At 45.2% G+C, this 21978-nt stretch overlaps 4 protein-coding genes across 7 annotated transcripts; 1 reads left to right on the top strand and 3 right to left on the bottom strand.

Annotated features, from left to right (window-relative positions):
- Positions 1-587: 587 nt before the first annotated feature.
- On the bottom strand, positions 588-4082 carry LOC120830380 (ras-related protein Rab-27B). Its single transcript, XM_040194974.2, has 6 exons — positions 3912-4082; positions 3106-3278; positions 2927-3012; positions 2238-2341; positions 1983-2106; positions 588-1425 (listed from the first exon to the last, which is right to left on the bottom strand). The coding sequence occupies exons 2-6, from the start codon at positions 3256-3258 to the stop codon at positions 1236-1238; spliced, it is 657 nt and encodes a 218-aa protein (XP_040050908.1). The 5' UTR covers positions 3259-3278; positions 3912-4082; the 3' UTR covers positions 588-1235.
- Positions 4083-4374: 292 nt separating this feature from the next.
- Positions 4375-8651, bottom strand: poli (polymerase (DNA directed) iota). 2 transcript variants are annotated; one of them, XM_078087495.1, is made up of 10 exons: positions 8462-8651; positions 8216-8341; positions 7957-8121; positions 7499-7645; positions 7083-7322; positions 6772-6950; positions 6586-6677; positions 6374-6456; positions 6058-6278; positions 4375-5394 (listed from the first exon to the last, which is right to left on the bottom strand). In XM_078087495.1, the coding sequence occupies exons 1-10, from the start codon at positions 8553-8555 to the stop codon at positions 4711-4713; spliced, it is 2031 nt and encodes a 676-aa protein (XP_077943621.1). In that variant the 5' UTR covers positions 8556-8651; the 3' UTR covers positions 4375-4710. The 2 variants fall into 2 exon arrangements, with proteins under 2 accessions (XP_077943621.1, XP_040050898.2); XM_040194964.2 differs by having other exon boundaries at positions 6374-6507.
- On the top strand, positions 7445-16584 carry LOC120830376 (RNA exonuclease 1 homolog). 3 transcript variants are annotated; one of them, XM_078087492.1, is made up of 17 exons: positions 7535-7667; positions 7986-8093; positions 9416-10788; positions 10876-10965; positions 11132-11381; positions 12390-12721; positions 12795-12935; positions 13014-13128; positions 13235-13306; positions 13392-13532; positions 13676-13789; positions 13921-13994; positions 14092-14196; positions 14272-14387; positions 14513-14651; positions 15901-16021; positions 16249-16584. In XM_078087492.1, the coding sequence occupies exons 3-17, from the start codon at positions 9622-9624 to the stop codon at positions 16335-16337; spliced, it is 3066 nt and encodes a 1021-aa protein (XP_077943618.1). In that variant the 5' UTR covers positions 7535-7667; positions 7986-8093; positions 9416-9621; the 3' UTR covers positions 16338-16584. The 3 variants fall into 3 exon arrangements, with proteins under 3 accessions (XP_040050897.2, XP_077943618.1, XP_040050896.2); XM_040194963.2 differs by lacking the exon at positions 7986-8093 and having other exon boundaries at positions 7445-7667; XM_040194962.2 differs by lacking the exons at positions 7535-7667; positions 7986-8093 and adding an exon at positions 8674-9081.
- On the bottom strand, positions 15383-20072 carry LOC144383012 (UDP-glucuronosyltransferase 2A1-like). Its single transcript, XM_078087499.1, has 6 exons — positions 19158-20072; positions 18865-19013; positions 18611-18742; positions 18010-18097; positions 17389-17608; positions 15383-17174 (listed from the first exon to the last, which is right to left on the bottom strand). The coding sequence occupies exons 1-6, from the start codon at positions 19879-19881 to the stop codon at positions 16889-16891; spliced, it is 1599 nt and encodes a 532-aa protein (XP_077943625.1). The 5' UTR covers positions 19882-20072; the 3' UTR covers positions 15383-16888.
- Between the last annotated feature and the right edge of the window lie 1906 nt (positions 20073-21978).

Here is a 21978-nt window from a genome sequence, read left to right on the forward strand (position 1 = left end):
GGATTTGGAGTCTGGTCTCCCGATCACGTCGACCACGAATATACATAAGTGATCAAAAAAAGGTTTGAATTTTAGCTGAGTAGTAGGTGGTTTAATTGACGTCATAGATGTATACACGTATGATCATTTCTGTACTCCGTCCATAGGAATGTTTTGTAGGTACACCAAAGACCGCGTGTTCAAAGGAGGCATTTTAGCTTCATACAGATTGTTGAAAGATGTGTGACCACTAGTATGACAAATAACAAGTATTACTGTACAAGAACTGGATTGTCACATTTTTTGATGTTGAATTTAATGTTGAATAACACTTTTTGTGGCACACAAATCTTTCTTTTTCATTGTATTGTTTTATTTTCTTTGTGACTCCATGAATGTCCTTCTATAGGTCGATGTGTTGGAAAGAATCCACTGACATGAATGCAGGTCATTTTACTTTGCTGTCTTATTTTTAAACTAAATCAATGTGTAGAATGTGTTTGAACAATAACGATGCTAACGAAGTCTGTGAGGATTGTATTTCCAGTCCGAATACCGGTATAGCTTTTAGTGCATTACATGTAAATGACAACACAGTGACATATAAATAACCCTAAACGAAAAATGTCTTTATTCCAAACGCAGCACTATACAGGATTTGTTCCAACAACCCTTTAACATTCTTGTACTTGTGTTCAATCTGCATGGCAACTTTGTTCCATAATGCATAAAAAAGCTTGGCTGCTTATGTACATGTCGTAAAAAAAAAAGTCATAGATCATGTCAGTGACTTTGCTATCATGGTTGTTCTAACAAAAACGATCGTTCATATAAGAAATGTAACCACGTCTTAAATGTTTTTGATTATAATCCATGATAAATATACGTTATGTGCCTGCATATTCCTTTCATCAATGCCTCAATGTGTCAAATAAAAACAGTATTTTTCTCTGATAACGAATGGAATTTTCACCTGGAAAACGACCACTTGATGCATTCAAAGCATTTTTTACAATACCGGTATTTACTTGCTATATACAGATCGGTCTTGGTGTCTTGAACGCTCTTTCTTCCTCTCTCTCTGAATGCACAAGCTGTGATAAAGTACATGATGGACAGCAGTGAAGTGAAGAATTTACACAGTGACAACAATATCCGTCCGGATTTCCCCTCAATTATGCACATTTTTTTACTTGATTTTAAAATGACACCCAGCAGGAACCCTGGCGAGTACCCAGTGGCTGCAGGGCGTAACATCAGCAGGCACACGACCCCCTGACGGGAGCCTCCTGGACTTCGTGGCTGGTGACGGGGCTGCCGTTGGGTTCGGAGCTGGGCACCACCTGGGCGCTCTGCTCCATCCGCTTCATCACCAGGTCCAGCAGGGTGGTCACCGCCTGGTCCACGTCCACACCCGACACCGCGCTCGTTTCAAAGTACGGGATGCTGCCGGGGAGCGACAGAGGAGTCAGTCCTACTTTGCACGTCTCCATGATTCACAGGCTTGAGGAAGTGAAGCTATTCAGCATTTGGTTGGGGTTCAAAAAATTAAAACCCTACAAAGCAGAAGTTAATTTGTTTCTTTGCACGTATCTCGGGGCTTCTTGTGGGGCCCCGAACCACAGTTTGGAGACCAATGTGCTGAATCAAATATTAAACCCTCAGGAGGGAGATGGGCAGAGGAGGGGTAACAGCTCGCTAGCACCACCCTGTGGTGTACTGGTGGAAGAGGCAAAGTACCAGCTATCCCTACTGTATTCAGTACTTCAAACTGTAATCATTTGCATTTTGTTATAATAACAATCAAGTACTATCAATACTAGTTGTAAACACACTTTGAAAATATTTAACACGTCATTGTCAAAGATGCTAATTGTGTATATAAAATATCTTAATAATGAAGCATCATTGTTGCTGGTCAGGCGTAAACGGAGGGCGACGCTCTACCTCTTTTTACATCAGGAGGGATTAATTCATCGGTATTATTATTCGTAGTGCCTCACCCGTATCGGTCTGCCAGGTCTCTGGCCTGTCTGGCCTGAACATCCCTCACGTCCAGCAGGTCCGCCTTGGTGCCCACCAGCACGATATCAGGACTGTCGCAGTAGGCGTTGGCCTGCAGCTGACCTGAAGCGAGGGGGAAATCCCACCGTGAGCAGACTCCCGGCTTTGTTTCTCAACTCTCTCTCAGTGGCAACACGAGATCCAACTGAGAACATTGATCTGCTGCGGGGCGGCGCCGCCGAGGTGACACGTACTCATCCAGTTCCTGACGTTGAGGAAGCTTTGCTGACTGGTCAGGTCGAACATCAGCAGGAAGCCCATGGCGTCTCTGAAGAAAGCGGTGGTGAGGCTGCGGAACCTAAACAAGTGTTTATTTGTGAAGTATAAAGCTGTACTATTTGGCCCAGACAGAAATATGTCAGAAACTGTCGGCTGGATTGTCCTAATATCTTGTAACATGGACCCCAGCATGGGACTTTGGCGACCCCCCTGACCTCTCCTCTAGCGCCCCAATGAGGTCGAGATTTGTAGTCTTGAGTGAAACATCTCGAGGAACTAATGGATGATGAAAAATGTGGTTTCAGATGAACAGCAGCTACTTTGCAGAGCAGACTGGGCTTTTTAGGGAGGGACGTTAAAGAGGCGGGATCTAAATCGAGGGTCGACATGCTTACATGAAGAAAGAAATAATTTCTTTGTTGTTTTTTTAATTAAGATTGCATTATATCTCCTTTGTGCCATAACCAGGTCCACTTGGGTTCATTATACTATGTGCAATCCCATCTGCCTCAGCTTATTTTGTTTAAGCTGTTTAAACAGTTGTTTTATTTTTCTCGAAAAAATTAGCCCATTTGTCCCTCAGTGTCCTCGTTTGTTGGTCGCAGGCAGTAGCCAAAGTCCGAAAAAATACAAAAGCTAATGTGACATAAACGTTTCGATTTACCTCTCTTGTCCCGCTGTGTCCCACAGCTGAAGGTGCACTTTGAAGTTCCTCTCGGTCTTCCCGTCTGCCCCCCTCCCTGCGTACATCTGAACCAAACCACTTAGTTCCACACGTCTCAAAACCAAGAACCCCCCCTCCTGCCTCCCCGCGTGCACCTAAACGCACCGAGCGCCACTCACCACTCTCTTTTCCCGGAAGTCGATGCCCACCGTGGTCGTGAACTTCTGGTTGAACTTGTTGTCGGTGTAACTGTAGAGGAAGGTGGTCTTTCCCACCCCCGAGTCCCCGAGAGCCAGCAGCTTGATCAGGTAGTCGTAGTCCCACTCGGCCATAGTGCAGCAGAGGGCTCAGACTGCACACACACACACAGATGAACTCACAGTTCAATGCTGTGGCCGCTTCGATGGATCATGGACCCAGGAGAGTTTGGGAGAGCGGGAGCTCGCGCGAGGAAACGGCAGAGCAGACGTGTGAAGCGGTTCCTCCCGCGAGCTTCAGTTTCTGCAGTCGGAGGGTTCAGCAGAAGGTTTAGAGGGACGTCACAGCTCCACGCTCATTAGGCCCTGATCAGAGAAGGGGCCGGCGCATGACTCCGGCTGGCTTCCACATGAGCAGTCAAATGTCACGCCTGCTCCCCCCCCCCCCTCCCTCAGATTTAACAAGAGAGGAAAAAACACAGAGCTGTTTGGTGGACGGAACTCGCTTTTATCGACTTGCATTCGCAACAAAAAGGCGCCACTAAAAATGACATTTCTTTTCCGATAGAGATGCTCCACAATCATCACTGAAGAATAACGTTTGTTGAGGGCATCCAGGTGTAGTAAGAGTGCAACAGCACAGCGGGGGGCAGGAGACGGGATGCTATCAGCAGTCCGGAGCACTCGAACAGTCTGACCTGCAGCCGTCTCAGTGTCGACCTCACAAACCTGCAAACACCCACTGACACAAACTGTTCCACTTACAGCGACGACAAAAAGCCACATACCTTTATGAGTCTGACTTAGGAGGAAGTGCCCAGGCCCATGAACACGTCGCTTAACCCGATTGCCTAAAATAACCTCATCGGTGATGCGATGGCGCGTCCTCAACCCCCAATAACCTCCATGTGATGCAGGGAGGAGTCTCAGGTCAGCAGGGACCCAGCGGGGCTGTGCTTACAGACCTTGTGTTTTCTGGTATTTCACATGAGGGTTAAAGAAGAAAAAAGCTCTCTGAAAAGTGGATGTGAGCCTCTGTGGATTCAGTGGGAATCGTTAAGTAATGAGTCTCCACTTCTAGAGGCTCAGCAAAGTAATCCTGCTTCTGCAAACAATATGAAAACAATACCTGAAGCTAGAGATCTAATTCATGCACGCGTAACACTGAACGTACGGCTTTACAAATGGTAACTCGACGAGGTAAAAGGAGTTTTCACACATTATGTTCAAGGCACAGAAAGATCAACGCAGTTTGTAGATGTTTTTAAACAATAGGTTTTATGAACAATATATTCTTATATTCCAATTCAGCAAATAACATGCAGAATAATACTGACACACTGGGGTGAAAAAAGGCCTTTTTGTTGTGATTGATCAAAGGTGGGACAAAAACCTTCTAAGATTATTTAGCATTATTTTTAACATCCGTTATTAAGTGTATCCCATATCAATTAACAATTGGTGTTGATTGATTACATTGAATTGAATGTAAGTGACATATGTGTATTTGCACATATCACCTGAGAACCAGAAATAACAAGTTTCCACACTCCTAAACGACCCGGAGCACCAGCTTGGCTTTGCCCTCTAACTGGGTTTAAAATACTTTAACAGATTGTTGGCCTGGCTGCCTTTTCCTGCGGCCTTCCGGTCTTTGGTCGTCGGGCTTGTCCCCGGCTTCCTGGACGACGGCGCCTTCAGGACCGGCTTCCGTCGCCGCCATTCGGACATCAACTCCTTCTGGACGTCCGCCGGAAGCTCTGAAAACACCCCGGGGTCGACGTCTCCCGGGAACTCGCAGTCAGGAGGCAGAGGGGGCGGCGGCCTCCCTGCCTCCGTGACGTTTTCTCCCGGGAAAGCGCCCGAGGCCTCGGCCTTGTGATTCACGGCGGTCGGACTGGCGGATTGGTTCTGGGAGTCACCAAATGCCTGTGAAAACTCGTTTTCTGTGACGCGGGAGACACTGACGTCGGCGGCGGACGGCAGCTCCTTCCGGACCTCCTCGGGGAGGAGGCCGAACACCTCGGCGTCGACGTTGGGATGCGTCACGGCGACCTTTGGGTCTGACCCCGCTGTGCTGCGGGACTCTTTCACAAGCGGAGGCTTCTTTGAAGCAACAACGGGCCTCTGTTTTCTTTTAAGCCCGTGTAAATCTGCCCCGCAGCCACGAGGGATTTCTGCGGTCACCGTTTCGTGCGGAGGGGTCGGTTGAGCGAGCGAGCGGTGAGCGCTGAACAGATGATCGGTATTTCCACTCCGAGAGGAGGGCTCCTATTGGAGAACGGAAGAGGAGGATTTAAGGAAATTCAGAGAACCAAAACGCTATTTCTAAGAAGAGATAATTGTGCCGGCATCATTTAACAGCAGAGGAACAGATCTCTATCAGCATGACGTCAGACTTTGGGCCCTTTTCGCTGCTGCTTCTTTAAAAATGAGGAATTTGCTCGCTTGTTGGGAAAAAGGTTTTGATTGGTAAAAAGTGAATAGACTTATCGAGCCCCTTTTGAGTCTCTTTCAAATCTTTCAATTTGGGTTTTTTTCCTTGACCAAACAATTAATTGAATAGTAAAAAAAAAAACGATAATCAATCAGAAGAGTCCAACTACAGTTGAAGCCCCACAAAGTTAAAGGTGTAAAACACCTCCTGACTGCAGGAAATGACCCCCCCAAAAACCTTACTTTACCTGCAGAAGGAAAGACAAAATATTTAAATCTCTCATCAAAACGTATTTTATGTTCACCCACATCATTGGCTCGGTTTGCTGTGTAACCCTTTCTTCATTGATTTAATGAGAACCTGCATGTAGCATTATTTTGCTCATCAATTGGGAAACAACAAAGACAAAAATAAGACTGAATGTTTTTTGCAAATACCCTGACGTTGATTATAGGCAACGCACACCCACATGCCGCTAGATGACGTCCCTGTGTTACCTGGCTTTGTGGTGAGAACATTTCCGCTCCTTTGGGAGGCAAGTTCTGCCTAAAGAAAGACGTTATGGAGCCCTTCGCGCCCACGGCAGGTCCCCTGGCCTGCAGGTTGCTGAAGCAAACGTTGATGAGAGTGAGGTGGAAGGCGGCGCCGCAGTCCACCATCTTGTGGAAGAGCTTCATGGCCAACGGGACCAGCTGGACCACAGCGTCCTCACTGCTGTCTGTAGACACATTACATGACGTAAGCCCGCCCCCCCCCTCCACGGACCAGTTTAACGTGGGACACAACGGTGTCCTTCCTGGAGCCAGAGCTCACCGGAGGCGATCTTCTGTCCTACGTGGTTGGGAATCGGACACTGTCGGCTCTCCCGGCTGAACCACTTGTTGGTTGCAGAGTACCTGCGGAGGGTCAGGCGCAGGGTTTGAGGCTGCCGGCCATCTTTGTGCATCCTGGTGTTCAGGAGATAGCCGAAGGTTAGATCCAGTGGACGGAGCTTTAAAACATCCACAGAGGGGGCGATGACTCACCTCTCCATCAGACTACTCAGGAGCTCCTGAATTTTTTCCAAAACTTCTCTGGTTGTTGAAATTTTCTTGAAGGAGTCTTCGTCACTGAGGGACTGAAACATGTAGCGGATGCGGATGAGGGGAAAAAAGCGAGGTGAGATCGATCAAATGCGGTTTTCAGATCATTACTGCGACGCCTTCGTCTACCTGGGGGGCCCCGGTGGGGGCGACAGGCGAGTCATCGACACCGAGGGCCAGATTCTTCAAGCGCCGGGCACTGGGAGCCCCAAACTCCTTCACCAAGTCGTTCAACGGGAAGAGCTGAAGGTCTTTAACGCCGACCAGTCCCAGCGCTTGAAGTCGCTTCGCAGTTTGGTGACCGACCCCTGAAGAACATGTTTTAAAGGGAGTTGCATGCGCCAAAGAAACTTCAAAAAAGGAGTTTGGGATTTAAAAACATTTCAGCAATACCGCACACAAGAGTTGCACGGACGAAGTTTCTCTGACCACGCGCGTACCCGGTACTTTGCGCAGGCCGCTCAGGGAGCCCATGATGTCACCGACGTTCTCAGGCAGCAGCGTGGTCTGCTGATTGGGTTTAAAGGTGCCCGACACCAGTTTGGCCAGCAGCTTGCTGGTGGCGACGCCGGCGCAGCCGGTCAGACCCAGTTTGCTGTGGATGGCGTCTCTCAGCTCTGCTGCGACGTGCGAACCTAAAGCCAACCTCGGGTGATCACTTGCTTTGGCGACGTCTGCACCTGTGCAGGAAAAGAAAAAACGGAAATGTGAAAAAGAGAATCCAAAAGTACGATTTTCATGGGAAACTGAGAGTGAAATGCAAATATCTTTTAGTTTTAGCTTTCAGGTTTGTTTCACAGCTCATTTCTTGGTTTTCAGTGAGCCAGATGTACAGCCACACACAAGTGCGACTCACTGCGATGGTTGTACACGTGTCCTTTGAATGAAAAGCGGTTGGACGCCGGTGTCTCTGCTAGCCTTCTTTCTACCATCTTTGTGATGTCCATGAAGTTTTCGTCAAACCCCAGCCTCTCTACCAGCGGACAGAAGGAAACCAGCAGCTCTGGATGGAGGACGAGAAAAAGGTCAAAAAGAAATGACGAAATAGGAACTGTGTAAAAGAGGAACTCGTTGTAATAGTTGTAGCATCTGTTTGAAAAGAATGTTCCTCTGCATTGCACTGTAGATTTTAGAGTTTATGTAACGCAAATGTTCTGATATTGAGTAGATTCTATTAATCAATTAGTTTCTGCTATCACCTATCACCCTTGATCCACAGATGAGATGGGATCTCTTCATTGCGTGTGTTTTGCGGTGGATTTCTCCACCACTTGGTAGTCGAAGACAGTTGTATTTAGCAGAGATCCGTCCTACCTGTCAGTTTATACGAAATGTCTCTGTAGTGTGTCAGGTCTTCTCCTTTTACCAGCACCAGCTGAGGACATTTCTCCTTTGCATCAGTCACAGACATCAGCTTGGTGACCCCGTGACCTCTTGCCACATAGTTGCAGGTGACTATGATGTATTTCTGCTGAATACCTGATGATTTGAGAGACATTATTGAATCACAAAACTATTTTCGCCAACTTCTTTTCTTCCACCACCCAACATATCGTGCGGTGTCTCGGTTTACCCAGAGGGACGTCTCTCAGTGAAGGGTTTCTGAGCATTTCCACCTGAGCGTAGAAGCAGTCCAGGTCAAAATGCAGAATGACTCTTTCACCTGTAATTGCTCCTGATGTTTTGTCGAGGCTTGCATCTGAAACAGCAGATTATACGCACAACAATTGTTAAGGCTGCACCTATTAACAGCATGTTAGACAGAGCCCTGTTTCTATCTGCATGAAGCCAGAAAACAAACGTTATATTTAATGTTTACCGGAAGCTGCGTTGGCGCTGAGCGGGAAGGAATCCACGTAACTGTTATTCCACTCGGTCTCATCCTCCCCCGTGTCATTCTCGCTGTTATCCATTCTAAAAGTTATATGTGTCTCGTAGGTATTAGTGGCAGATGGTTGTGGGTTGCGGAAGGGAACAATTCACCCAGATGTGTTGAGGGTGGTTTTGTGCAGCAGCGCCACCTGCCGACCGGGAGGCGCCGCGGCGACAAACAGAACTGCAAAGAACAAACTCGTTTGTGTAATTAACCGGCCTTTTTAATAGTTTTATTTCCCCCCACAAAAAAAAAATAATATTCAGGGAGGAAAAACGTATTTTTAATTTTGTTTTAAAAGCAACACTCGCCTGCGACTATATAAACGAGGCTGACGTCACCGAAGGGTTCAGTTGGAGCACCTGTCGCACGCGCCGATCAGTCAGTCGAAGCCGAACCCTCGCGGCGGTGTTTCCCGATGTTCCCCTCGTCTGGTCTTTTCTCTGGTATAAGTTGTCCTTTCTCAAAACGTGCGTGTGAGCGGCCGCACTGTTTGTACAAACATGCCAAAGAATTGCGGGAGATGCTCGGCGGCTCTCGTCAAACGCCGATAGTTGGCTTTGCAGGTCAGTGCTTTGAGGTATCCCGACGTGTCCGTCAACTTATCGTCACACGTTTTTTAAATTATTTACTGAATCACTTTTTTTTGGCATTTAAATGAGAAATACACTACTTAATTTTCCTGGGATTTTGTTCTCATCCCTGTAATGTTACTTTAAATTAAGCACATTGTGAGTCTGTCCAGTGTGATTAAAAAAAAATAAACCTTTTGGGTTCTAAAAGCACAAATTATGGATGTGTAAATATGCATAGCGTGCACACAGCTACATGTTCCCCCACCAGCACTACCAACATGTTATGTGTATTTGAACCTCCTGTTTCACATTCCTTTTTGTACAGGGGAGCAAAACTGTTATGCGGTGAATGACGAGGCCAAAGATGACTCCCTCCAGGAGCTGGAGCGGATCAACAAGGAGATTGAAACCGTACGGCACGAGGTGGAGCAGGAGCAGAGGCGGCTGTCCCGCTACCAGACCGTGCTGGCAGACGACCGAAAACCTGCACCTGCTCTCTCTGCTTCCAAGTCTGAGGCTGTAGGTAAAAAAATGGAAAGGGGTCCATCGTCGTGCGCGGCCCCAACTCGCTCGTCTTCCAGAGGAAAGAAGTACGTGGTTGACAACTCAAAACCCAGGACCGATTTGGAGTACGACCCTCTGTCCAACTTCTCTGCTGGCTTGAGGTCTTGCGGTTCCTCCGGTAAAGAGCAAAAAGGGAAAAACGGGAGAGATTTGAAAAGGGAAAGAAACGTCTCCGCCGATGAGTCTCCGCCCTCCCGGTTGCCATCTTCAGAGCCCCTTGACGACTCTAACGAAGACGATGACTTGATTATTGACATTCCCCCCTCGCCTGACAAAAAGAGAAGGACACCTGGTGACGTTGTCTCGGGCAAACTCATCCAGAACCAAGCAAAGGTCAAAACCCAGCCTGTTCTACCTCTGAACGCGTGCGAGGCCACAACTCTACCATCGCCAAAAATGAGAGGCTATAGTAACTGCAATGACGAGAACATTCGAGATTTGTTTGGTCTTTATGAGCGTAAAGAGTGTGAGGCTGTACCAGTTGACGGGGGTGCAATTGATTTAACCGGCTATTTAGAAGAAGTGCAAACTCGCTCTCTTGCTGAAAAAGTAGTGGCGGCGGGCCCTGAACCTGCAAGTCCTCCTGCCACCGCGGACCAGCAAGACGCCAACAGCAACCACTTGTTGGCGCAGGAGGCCGACGACCCGTTCCAGGTGGACCTTTCCCAGTGGGAGCTGCCCCATTGCGTTGGGGATAAAATGGATCCACTGCAGCCGCATCGTTCTCACCCAAAGAATTCCCTTTTTGACGACCCTCCGGGTGCTAACTCGGACTCCCCAGGTGCAACGCGGGTCCGGAGCGCAGAGCAGCGCGCTCAGAACTGGCTCAGTAACCAGTGGCTGCCAGAGATGCCGCAAAGCCAGGATGCGCCAGCCAAAGTGCCAGGACAGGCGCCAACGGAGCCGGCTTGGTCAAACGGCGCCGAGCTGATAACTGGACAGCTTTTTGTGACGGAAGTGGGTGGTGGTGATGATGATGAGGAGGAGGTTATACGCATTACTTCCAGCTCGGATGAAGACGAGCTCAAATATTCTGAGGCGGAGTTCTCCGACAGTGATCCGATGGAGGAATGCTACAGGATCTTCATGGAGGCAAATGAGGAACAGGGGGATGAAAAGCAGCCCGACGTGTCTGTAAGGATGCTGAGGACGATTCATTAACTCTCACTGTCTTAACAGTCGGTTTCCCCTCCAACATTTTTCATGTCCACGCGTTTTTAGGTTGCCGCCGATGTGGAGAAGCCGAAGTTGAGCGTCAAACCGCAGGCATTGCCAGGAAAGAGGGTGGCTCATGATGCCAAACATACAGAGGTACACGCTGCCTTAAAAGTGATTACTTTAAAAATAAATTTAAAAATTGTTGTTCGTCTTCAATATCAAGCAAGCACACTGGACATTTTGACTATTTTGTTTAAAATGATCAATATATTCACGTTAACTTGTATATAATTTTTTTTCATGCATTTGCTCTGTTAAGCTGCCTGTGGTTAAGAGCAGACCTCAGCCCCAGGTGCTGGTTCCCCTACGGGCGCCAGCGGTGTCTGGATTTACCTCCCGGCCCTCGACCACCTGCAAGGTCCAGCAGGTCCAGCACAGAGCCGCCGCGCTTAAAGGCGGTCAGGCCTTCGTTGTTTCCTCCAGCTATCAGAGGAAGCCAGAGACCCACAGTGCGTCTCTCCCATCAACCCAACCCCCCGAGAACCTGCAGTCCGCTCCTGTACAAAATGGTAAGCATTTTGTTAGCTGCAGAGAATGAAATTAATAGGGGTGGGAATCTCTTGGCACCTCACCATTCGATTCCGATTCAGAGGTCTTCGATTCTAAACCGATTATTGATTCTATACTGATAAAACGATTATCTATGCATCTCGATTTTCTAAATGTTCTGAAATCTTAGGTTGCTACTAGGAGGTTGTTAATCACTTCCTACTTTATTTGATAATTAAAGCAAATCATCATTTTTTAAGAGAAAAAAAAATCTTTGTCACAAATATGCTTTTCCATCAACCATGCAAGAACCAATGCAGCTTGCATTTCAACACAATATAAGTAGCCTATGTAAAAATAATAATATATTAAACAGATTCTTCTTTTTAAATGAAGAAAAAGCTGGTCTATGGTCTCAGACCGTATTTGTAAAATACCGGGAAAAAGTCCAAATCTGTGAAAATCTTGCCAACTTTCAATACAGATTGACTTTTTGGAAAATCGAAATAATGAGGTAAGATATGCGCAGGCTCCTCCATAGTTCGGTAAAGTTGGCAAGATATTCAGATTCAGACTGACGGACCGGTCTGCGAGCTGGACGCATTGCTCTTAATGTGACGGTAAATGATGGTTGTAGCTGGTTGTCATCTACGTTCCACTACGATTACCGAAGGGGGGCGTTTGTTTGTTTTTTTGACGTTTTATCTCATAATTTGTATCCCCTTACATTAGTACGGAAATGGGCTTCTATAGTTGTGTGGATGCATCACTCCAGCCAATCCAAAGACGGGGTTTGTAACCAATCAGGTGTAGAGACCATGGTGACTGGCTCAGAGAATCGAGAGAAATTGAAAAATCTTTTTTTTTTCCACCCCTAGAAATTAATGAATGAATCTCAAATTGAGTGTCTCTCAACTTGAAGCAGCATAAAACGTTTCCTCAAGCGTATGTTAAGTGCTTTGCATGGATGCGTTACCCCCCCTACGTGTGTGTTTTTTTTGTTTTGTTTTTTCTCTCTCATTCTACAGCTCACATGAACTACATATCTTTGGGAACCGCCGTGATCGGAGTGGACAACAACCTGCACTTGATCCTCCCGGAGGGCCTCTTCCCCCTGCCCGCCTCCTCCGGCTCCGGCCACGTGACTTCAGTGCTCACCCCGATCAGCCAGGTGACCACGAGCGCTGTGGCTGTGAGACAGATGTACCACCCACCTGCAGTTACCCCTCTGCAAAGATACCGCACGACCGCCCCGGTGCTCATCCCAGCGCCGGCGCGCAAGCCGTCACTGGCCTCGGCCTTCGCGTCGAGTCCCGCTGCCTCCGCCGCTCCTCAAGCTGCCGTCCACGCCGCTGTCAAGGTGAGAAGTGGAAAGCGTCCTTTGTTTTTGGTTTCATCTGTTGCAATATTAATGATGAATTTGTCCTTGTTAGCCGGTGCCTACTAAGCGCAAACTGAAGCAGTGTGAGGCCGCCAAAGACAAAGTGCCCCATGAAATCCGACAGCGTTATGTCAACATGTTCACGGAGGAGTTCCTCAAGACCACGGCGAATGTTAATGAAGCTTTTGAAAAGGTGAGATTTTGACCTCTTATGTGATCCTCAATGACAAACGGCAGTCTGGTCCCTCTTAAACCGTGTTATTGTTGACAGGCGCTCAATGAAGAGAAGGCTGTGTACAATCGCAGCGTGAACAAACTGAAATATCTGAGTGTTGCAGTGAACGCGCTGAAGAAGCTGAAGAACCAAAGTGCTGTTTCAGCTAAAGGTGAGAATTTCTGGAAAACTGATGCCGCTCTCAATGAAAACCGACACAACGTAGGATCTGCTTATTGAATCCTTTTTAAAAAAATTTTTTTTATATTCTGCTGCAGATGAAAATGAAGACAAAAGCCAACGATCTAAAGGCAACATTTCACTTGATCTTAACAAGTTAAAAGGAAACGGTGAGAATAACGTTCCTTTTTGGGGATTTGAGTATTTCATTCAAACACCATCGCGGCGTCCCAGTGAATTAATTTTCCTCACCAGGTGACACGGCGCTGTACGAGAGTTTAAAGGACTACATTTTGACTGAGGAAACTCTGGTTGAGAGCAACTTTCCTGTCCAGCACCCAGAGAACCCTGGCTGTGCTGTTCTCTTTGTAGACAGTAAGAAAGGCATCGCAGACCGTAAGTGAAAACGTTCTCTCTCCCGGGAAACCACCATGTCGCGCTATTCCCGTGTTTGTCCACCAGAGGGCCTCCTCGGCTAGTGCTCTGCCTGCAACCAGTGTCGCTTTTCTCAGCACTGATTTTATTTTTCTTGCTTAAAGCCCTCAAGAGGATCTGCTGTCGATGTGGATCCACGTACTCTGTGAACCAGATGGGTAAACACACTCGGAAAGAGGAGTGTAATTACCACCACGGGAAAGGAGTCACGAAAAAAGGTGAGTATTCCAGTTTTCATTTTTTTTCTTTTTTTAAAGTCCGACAAAATGTTCAACTAATCAAACAATAATTCAGTGTTTTTATACCACTCGCAATGTGGTCATCGTGTACGCGTTTTTACGGTCAACAGTGCCAGGTGGAGTGGAGACGCGCTACAGCTGCTGCGAGGGAGTCATGGGAGCGCCTGGATGTCAGGTGTTTCAGGTACGAAAAGACCAGAGCAGGGAAATATACTGTAACAGGATTCTCGCCTGAAACCTCATTGTCCATCTTTTTTTTTTTTTTTTTTGTCCCTCGCCAGGTGCACGTGCACGATTTCGTCAGCCTGGAAGGGTTTGTGTCGACCGTCCCCAGACTTCCCTCGGACACCAGCTGCCCCGGGGTCTACTCCTTGGATTGTGACATGGTGATGCATGCAGCTTTTCTTTGTTTTCGCTTCCCAGCGTTGAGTGCCAAACTGAAACACTCCCTGTCCCCATAGTGTTACACCATTCACGGTCTGGAGCTGTCCAGAGTGACTGTGGTCAACTGGAGCCTGCAAGTCGTCTACGACACCTTCGTCAGGCCGGATAATGAGGTCATTGACTATAACACCAGGTAATATCTATTGACCCAAATACGTTCTGCACACCTAAAATAAGAATGTAGAGCAGTTAAATCCAGTAGTTTTGCCAACAAACTGAAAACATTAGGATTTTACTGTACAGATATCCCTTGTGAAGGTTTTCAGGCGTCAGTGAGGAAGATGTGAAGGGTAACCGCACCTCCCTCAGAGAGGTGCAAGAGACCTTATTGAGCTTCGTCAGCGCCGACACCATTCTGATTGGACACGGCCTGGAAACAGACCTCTGTGCCCTAAAGGTGACTATTACCACCGCACCTTTGATTCTTTCACTACACACGACAGGTGGATGTTCAAATAGAGGCCATTCAACATGCTCCCTTGCTGAACCCCTAAACATGTTTGTTTATTTCAGGAGTAGCCATGTGCATGGTTCATGCTATTTATAAAAAAAAAAAAAAAATTCTTATATCATTGGTTAATCCAGGCAGCAGTATGAACATAAAATATTGTAAATACCGCACTCTGATTTAACATTTCTAAACAATTTCTAACAATTCTAAAATACACTGATCTAAAGTAACTTTTCTCAAAAGATGACTGTTGGGAAAGTACAAAAAACAACTAACTTCTAAAACTGGAAATACTGTAAAGTCAGCCTAAGAGTCTCAATCATGAACTGCCAGACGCGTAACTGCATTGACCAGAAGGAAGTCTACCATGTATGGACGATGAGCTCGGCGTGGTGGTTTATCGTATCCCAGTATAACTTTGAAGGATGGACGGTAACTGTATATCCCGTTGTGTTTGTTTTATCTAGAATCTCTATCTTGGGGCCTCTCAAGATAACGGCCTGGTGACTTTAACTGTTTTACTGAACAGTTAAAGTATTAGAGATCTCATTTATTGTGCAAAACTACACAGAACACAAACACACTACAAAACGTTTACCTTGCTCGATGACTCACTTGCGTGTACATTTGGTGTGCGTGTATTCTTTGGCTCTCATATTAAACCTTCCACTATATAATGGAGGTTGAATTGTTCATTTTTCCCGCATGATTTGTTGGCACAGGCTGAAGACGTTACATTACATGTCATCGAGCTGAAGCTTTTATCCAAAGCGACTTACAATAAGTGCATTTCAACCATAAGGATACAAACTCAATTTCATCAAATAAGCCAATCTACAACTTGCTATAGATAAGAGCCATTACAAGTACAATTTCAAGTGCTACTATTTAATGTTTTCAGTCAAGGTAGCGTCTGAAGAGGTGGCGGAAGAAGGCTCTGCGGTCCTGATGTCATCAGAGCTCATTACAAAGGCTGCTTGTTTTGTAATGTTGGGCTGGTGTATTTGCGACAAGTGTTTAACAAAGCCTTGTTTGAATTTAACGTTAGGTGATCTACTTTGGTCAATAGTCTAAGTTGCGCTAATAAGCAGGACTAGAATCCTCATCTTTTGGGCCCCTGCTGATGGGCTTTGCCATTGGCTGAGTTGGTAGCCTGCAGTAATAAGGACTTCAGATATCATCCTCTTTTCTTTAGTTGCTCCATGGGACGGTGGTTGACACATCGGTGGTCTTCCCTCACCGTCTTGGCCTCCCTCACAAGCTGACCCTCAACAACCTCACAGCTGAATATCTCATGAGGATCATCCAAGAGAGTGGTGGGTCATCATGGATAACTGCAGCCACCGTACACGTGGATGTCCAATGAGTTCAAACCCTGCCATATATCTGAAATTAAATCCAAATTTAAATAAAGAAATGGATCATAATAAGACTACAATAACGGAGTGTGAATACCACCAAGGGTTTTTGTTGTAATTTATAAATATTTTTTTCCCCCCACAAAGTGTACATCTGACTAAATACATGATAATGTTTCTCCCAGTTTGTGGCCATGACACTGAGGAGGATGCTGCTGCCTGCATGGAGCTTATGTTATGGAGACTCAAAGAAGATGGAAAAATGAAGAAATGATGGATATAATGCTTGCTAATCCCCAAACTGGTGACTCATGAATAATGTAGACACGGTTATGGATATTTGCCATATCTATTTCTGCCCTGATATGGGAGGGCTGTTTAGTTTTTCGGTTACATTACTTAATTTTGTGTTAAAATGGTAATCCCTCTATATAGATTTTGATTTTCAGACTGTCCATATTTGTGAAAGTCTGAAGGGGTGGGTGTTATCAGTATTATCCCAGTAAAGGAATGTATTCAAACCTGTTTGTCTGTTTTCATTAACAAAGTTGCACCAACCAATGAACACTCTTCATTAACTGCTTAATTGGCTGCAGGTGCAGTTATGCAAATTAGCTTACACCTGTTTGCAATTAATTCAACTACCAGTCATAGCCAGAAGAGCAAATGTGTATATTGTCGATACATGATATATACATGTAGAGGAAGAAAATATTTGACTCTAGTCTTAGATTCAAGGCTCTAGAACAAAGTAAAATACCTCGTTTCACATGACAAACATTTTTTTGATTTTTCAAATTAGACCAATAAGACACCAAAGTTCAGCTACTCTGCCTTCTTCTTTGCCTTCGCCTTTCTGCCACAGCACCTGCAGAAGCAGAAACTGCAGGTCTTGACAAAGAGGAGGACAAGGACCAGATCAATGGCGAGGACCAAGGCCAGGACATCCAGGCTGTGGTACTGGTACCAGGTGAGCTCATGGGCCTGCACCCTCAGGTGCTTGGCCCCTTTGTTTCTCATGGTGAACTCCATCCAGAACACCGCCTCGTCCAGAGGACTCATTGGTCGGTCGTGGTGGATCCTGGACAGCCGCAAGGCGTTCTCCTTGTACCTGTGGGAGGAGACATACAGGGGTTGGGATTACTTTCTTTGGCCTTACAATTATGTTTATCTTTGTTATGTTGGTCGGCCAAAGGTAGGCCAGTTGTTTTGTCATTTGTTTTTCCCCCTGAAGCTCTTAAATGTCAACTGAACTGACATCCTACATTTGGCCAAGACGCTTTTGTGGTTCATGGCGTCTCTGAATCAGTTAGTAGGTAACTTACGATTTGTCATTGATGACGGTGTTGACTGCATCTCTGAGGTCGTCCTGCTTCATGAAGTTCAAGTTTACGGTGAGTGCAGCTCCCTTTGCCTCAACATGCACCATGTTGTCTGGCTGGTCGGCGAACATGGGAATTCCCACCATGGGAACGCCGTGGTAGATGGCCTCAAATATCCCGTTTGCTCCACCATGGGTGATGAAAGCTCTGGTCTTTGGGTGACCTGATACGGTACAAAGAATGAAGAAACATACAATACTTTCCTCAATCAAGATCGGTTATTAGAAACACGATTACTATAAACATATTATGAATGTTGGCAAAGACTTGAGATTGGATGCAGGCTCAATCAGAGCCTACCTACATTAAAGGCCGTGCATTTCTTTGGTGACATTCATTTTAATACTATAGTCTCATAATGTAATTCACATAGTAAATGGATGAAAGGTCTCCTGTGACAGAAACTGAACTACTGGATGAAAAGACTACTAGAGGCTTGTACTGAACATAGGCAAAGGCTTATGTGTGGATGGTTTCTAACATCTGGTATTGATAATTATTTCTCTTTTTTTTTTTTTAAATGTTTAAATCGTGTTCAGTAACTTTTATAAAGGGCCCACTTACCCAGTAGGTCATTCTGTGGGATCCAGTTGTAGATTCTAGTGTTGACACCCAGAGTTGCTGGAGCTTCTCCACTGTATCTCCAAAGCACCTGTAAACAAGAAGGGAACACTGCTAGTTCTATGTAATAATCTACCATGGCTGTAGATTTAATTTCTGACACAACTTGGCCTGTCAGAGTTTCGCAATTAACAAAAATGCCCTCATTGTAACTGACTGTCCCTTGAACAAGGCTGAACCAACCCATTTGAATTATTCTCATTGCTTTACTTCTCTTTCCCTTCACTGTAATTATTCAACTAGAAAAAAATGGCATGTTTTGATTTTACACCATTTATTATTGTTAAATACAAATGCTATATAAATACTGACCTCCAAACTTCACTTTCATCACCCACTTTCTACAAGTGGCTGGTATTAAGATCAGTCCGAAAGCATTTTATTTACTAATTCAATGGCTGCAAAATAAAGGCCTCATTCGCGAAGTTTTGAAATGGTTCTTGTCATGTGACAAATCAAGGCCCATCCAACAGTGCAACACTAATAAAACTGCTTTTGGAGGTCATTCATTTCACTCCATTTGGCTCCTAGTTTGCCCTCTGACCTTTTGTGGGATCTGAGCGAGGGCTGAGGCAATAATGTTTGCTTTCTCTGTCGTGATGTTGCTGATTAATGATCCCAAAGAGAAGACCACGATGCCAGCATCTCCAGAACTCTGCACAAACTCCTCCATATCCTGTAAGAATCACATTATCACAATGCAAACCAAGAGACATTTCGTCATTGTTTAGTTTGGGAGTACTGTAGAGGAGGTGTAATGACGTATTAATACTGTGATAAGTAGAGACGGCCCTGTACCTCTGGCAGCGGTTTGGCCGGTCTGCAGTGAATTCCTCCAACAAATTTGAAGTTGGGAAGGGAAGGACGAGGGAAATCAAAATCCCAGTAGTTTCGCATCAACCAGATATCTGCCCGACCCATCGTCTCACAGGCACTGGTGGGTGTTCCTGTCATGAAACAAAAAGTAATGGATGAAAACTGCATTCACAATGAAATGGCAAACTTTCCAAATATTTACTGAAAATATGAAATTAAATCTAAAGTTCAATAAATTAATGTTACACCGTGCGTCTTGTATTGGAGTAACTCACCTTTGACTTCGGAGTAATATTTATCGAGTACTTTCCAGCTTACATGATCGATCACGATGTCCTGCAGCGCGTAGAAGAGGAAGTTCCCCACTCTCTCAGAGAAGTCCATCCTGTCGGTGAGTTTGCTCATGGCGCCGGGTACGAAGGAAGGAGGAGCAGGTAGCTGACCACACTGTCTTTCCCAGTGATGGGCAAGAGAGAACCGTAAGGAAAAGATCAGGGGGATGCCCAAGATGTCTGCTACTAAGTCGCCGCCTCGATAGACAGGGTCAGCCAGGAGAAGGTCGTATTTTCTGTCCTTCAGCTTCTTCATGATGGGTTCAGATTTCACCACGCCGTCTAAATAGATCAAAGAAAACCTCAAGTTTTCCTCCATCATATCCATGAATCTGATATAAATCTGTACGTAGCTCATGTGATCAATCTCATACATGGAGAAGTGAAGGAAGTCTTTCATGAACTTCTCCATGGTCTCCATAGAAACGGAGACGTTGAAGGGTTCGTAGCAGAAGCGAGAAGGCTCCTTGGTGTTCATGAACATGGACGTGCTCGGGACCAGAACCGTCACCTGGTGTCCCCTGTCGATCAGCGTCTCCAGCAGAGGCTTCATGTTGATCCAGTGGCTGCCTTCAGTGTACCACACCAAAATGTTCCCCCCGTCTGTGCTCCATGTCCCGCAAAGTAGCAGCAGGACACACGCAGAGAGACTCTGCCCCGACTTCATCCTGCCTGTTTGTCCGGGTGAAAAGCTGCCTGTGCTCAAAGTCCTTATTTTAAGCAGCTCCTATGAAAAATAATTATTAACTAAACAAAAATGCAATTTTGGTCACAACCCATTGTTGGAAAAACTGCAATCATTTTCTACCTTAGTAAGATCGACAGTCTGTGCTTTTTCACTTCGAGCCACAGTGTTCTGGGTCATCTGATAATTAAGATGTTTTGTGTGGCAATGTTTCTAACCTTGTGGTGCCAAAGATGACCTGTCTGTGCACAAGGGAGTCCAGGACACTTTTCAAATCCCTCTGTCTCGTCCTGTTGTGGAACATTTTGCACAGAGTCAAATATGTTGTTACGTGCTCAGTAGACTGCCAAGAACCTTCCTCCTGTCACCACAGGGCCAGGCAGTTCTTCTACCTACAGGTGACCTCCAAACCAACGTGTTATGTCTCTACAGCCAGGAGACTGGCATCTTATCAGTGTGAGACACTCCAGCTCAGTTCCTTTTCATGGCCACACCATTCCAACATTTGCAATTTATAACCTTGTTCGTTCAAGGAAACATTTTGAAGCGTTACACACATTGTTGCCATTACATGCCGTTACATCAGGGATTCCCAAAGTGGGGTGCCTAAGTGTAAAAAATCAATAGGGTTTTTACACAAAATGAATTAGGAATTATAAAACTAGCCTTTGGAAGATTAAAATTTAAAATGTACATTTTAATAAATAAATACACTTTAGCTCCTCCTTTTAAATACACACTAGCTAACGTGAGCCTAGTTTGTGAAGCTAACTTTTTCAGCAACATTTACAAAACTTGGTCCAATTTTAATGCAGCTATAAATATACTTCTAAGTGTATAACTGTGGGGGATTGGGGTTGAATAAACCCAGTTGGCATGTAGAAGGGGGTCGGTGGCCTAAAGAGTTTGAGAACCGCTGCGTTACAGGATTAGTTTGGTTTTGTGAGGCCAGGATCTGCTTGAAATAATTGAATTAATTAATTCCAAAATCCTACTGCTCACATATAAATCACTACATGGTTTAGGGCCAAAGTATATCACTGATATGCTTCCACTACATAAGCCTTCAAGATCACTAAGATCTTCTGACACCAATCTGTTAGTGATTCCCAGAGTAAATACAAATCATGGGAATGCATCATTCAGTTACTACGCAACAAACAGCTGGAATAAACTTTCTGAAGATTTAAGACTTGCCCCAACTCTGACCACGTTTAAAACAAGACTGAAAACTTTTATGTTCAGCTTCGCCTTCTGCTGAATTTTACCTACATTGCACTTTTAACCTCTGCCTTTAATTAAACAATTTAAATATGATTTTAATTTATAATTTTATTTGCTGTTTTTAATTGTCTTTTAATTCCTGCATTTTATTTCACTTTATTGTATGAAATGTTATGATGTGAAGCACTTTGAGTCTGCCTTGTGTATGAAAAGTGCTATACAAATAAAATTGCCTTGCCTTGCCTTGATAATGCACTTTACTCAAAAACAAGGGCATAAAGATTGTCCATTTGGTTCGCCTTTTTAATTTGGTAGAATTAGCTCATAACTGCCGGAATGTAAAAATTTACAACAGAATCTTTCCACAAACGTGGATTATAGAGAAAATGTTTTGACATCAACTAACCGATCTAGTCTAGACATGAAATCCATTGTAGTCTGTCCATCCCGAGACAGGGATACCTCCTCTGATGTTCTTCCTAAGGTTTCTTCCCTTTCTCCCTATGGAAGGGTTTTTAGTTTTTTGGGGAGTTTTTCCTGTGCCGATGTAAGGGTTTCGGGATAGAGGATGTTGCATGTGTACAGACTGTAAAGCCCTCTAAGGCAAATTTGTAATTTGCGATTTTGGGCTATACAAATAAAATGAATTAAAATGAATTGAATCTATAAAAAAAACTAGATAATTGGTAATACAACTACTAAATGAACTAAAATACAAAAAAAATAGTGCTGGGATTCACTGTGCAGGGACTTTTTTTGATCTGTCAAGTCATGTTTGTACTGGCTTTCCTTTTGGAGAATCCCAGTCCAAAAAAAGTAGAGAAACTCCTTTCAGTGATGCAGGTTACAAATTAT

This window comes from Gasterosteus aculeatus, chromosome 13 (assembly GCF_964276395.1).
Source record: "Gasterosteus aculeatus chromosome 13, fGasAcu3.hap1.1, whole genome shotgun sequence".
Taxonomy (NCBI): Eukaryota; Metazoa; Chordata; class Actinopteri; order Perciformes; family Gasterosteidae; genus Gasterosteus; species Gasterosteus aculeatus.

Excerpts from the sequence above, each read along its gene's own strand:
- LOC120830380 (XM_040194974.2), bottom strand. The coding sequence starts at position 3,258 with ATGGCCGAGTGGGACTACGACTACCTGATCAAGCTGCTGGCTCTCGGG. Across the intron at positions 3,013-3,105 it reads ACTTCCGGGAAAAGAGAGTG|ATGTACGCAGGGAGGGGGGC; the intron begins GTGAGTGGCGCT and ends GGTTTGGTTCAG. Across the intron at positions 1,426-1,982 it reads GACCTGGCAGACCGATACGG|CATCCCGTACTTTGAAACGA; the intron begins GTGAGGCACTAC and ends GCTCCCCGGCAG.
- LOC120830376 (XM_040194962.2), top strand. The coding sequence starts at position 8,934 with ATGTTCCCCTCGTCTGGTCTTTTCTCTGGTATAAGTTGTCCTTTCTCA. Across the intron at positions 12,722-12,794 it reads CCGTCCACGCCGCTGTCAAG|CCGGTGCCTACTAAGCGCAA; the intron begins GTGAGAAGTGGA and ends TGTCCTTGTTAG. Across the intron at positions 13,129-13,234 it reads AAGTGCTGTTTCAGCTAAAG|ATGAAAATGAAGACAAAAGC; the intron begins GTGAGAATTTCT and ends ATTCTGCTGCAG.
- LOC144383012 (XM_078087499.1), bottom strand. The coding sequence starts at position 19,881 with ATGAAGTCGGGGCAGAGTCTCTCTGCGTGTGTCCTGCTGCTACTTTGC. Across the intron at positions 19,014-19,157 it reads ATATTACTCCGAAGTCAAAG|GAACACCCACCAGTGCCTGT; the intron begins GTGAGTTACTCC and ends GTTTCATGACAG. Across the intron at positions 17,609-18,009 it reads CCCACAGAATGACCTACTGG|GTCACCCAAAGACCAGAGCT; the intron begins GTAAGTGGGCCC and ends GTACCGTATCAG.
- poli (XM_040194964.2), bottom strand. The coding sequence starts at position 8,555 with ATGGATAACAGCGAGAATGACACGGGGGAGGATGAGACCGAGTGGAAT. Across the intron at positions 8,342-8,461 it reads CAGCGCCAACGCAGCTTCCG|ATGCAAGCCTCGACAAAACA; the intron begins GTAAACATTAAA and ends CTGCTGTTTCAG. Across the intron at positions 6,678-6,771 it reads CCCCCACCGGGGCCCCCCAG|TCCCTCAGTGACGAAGACTC; the intron begins GTAGACGAAGGC and ends TACATGTTTCAG.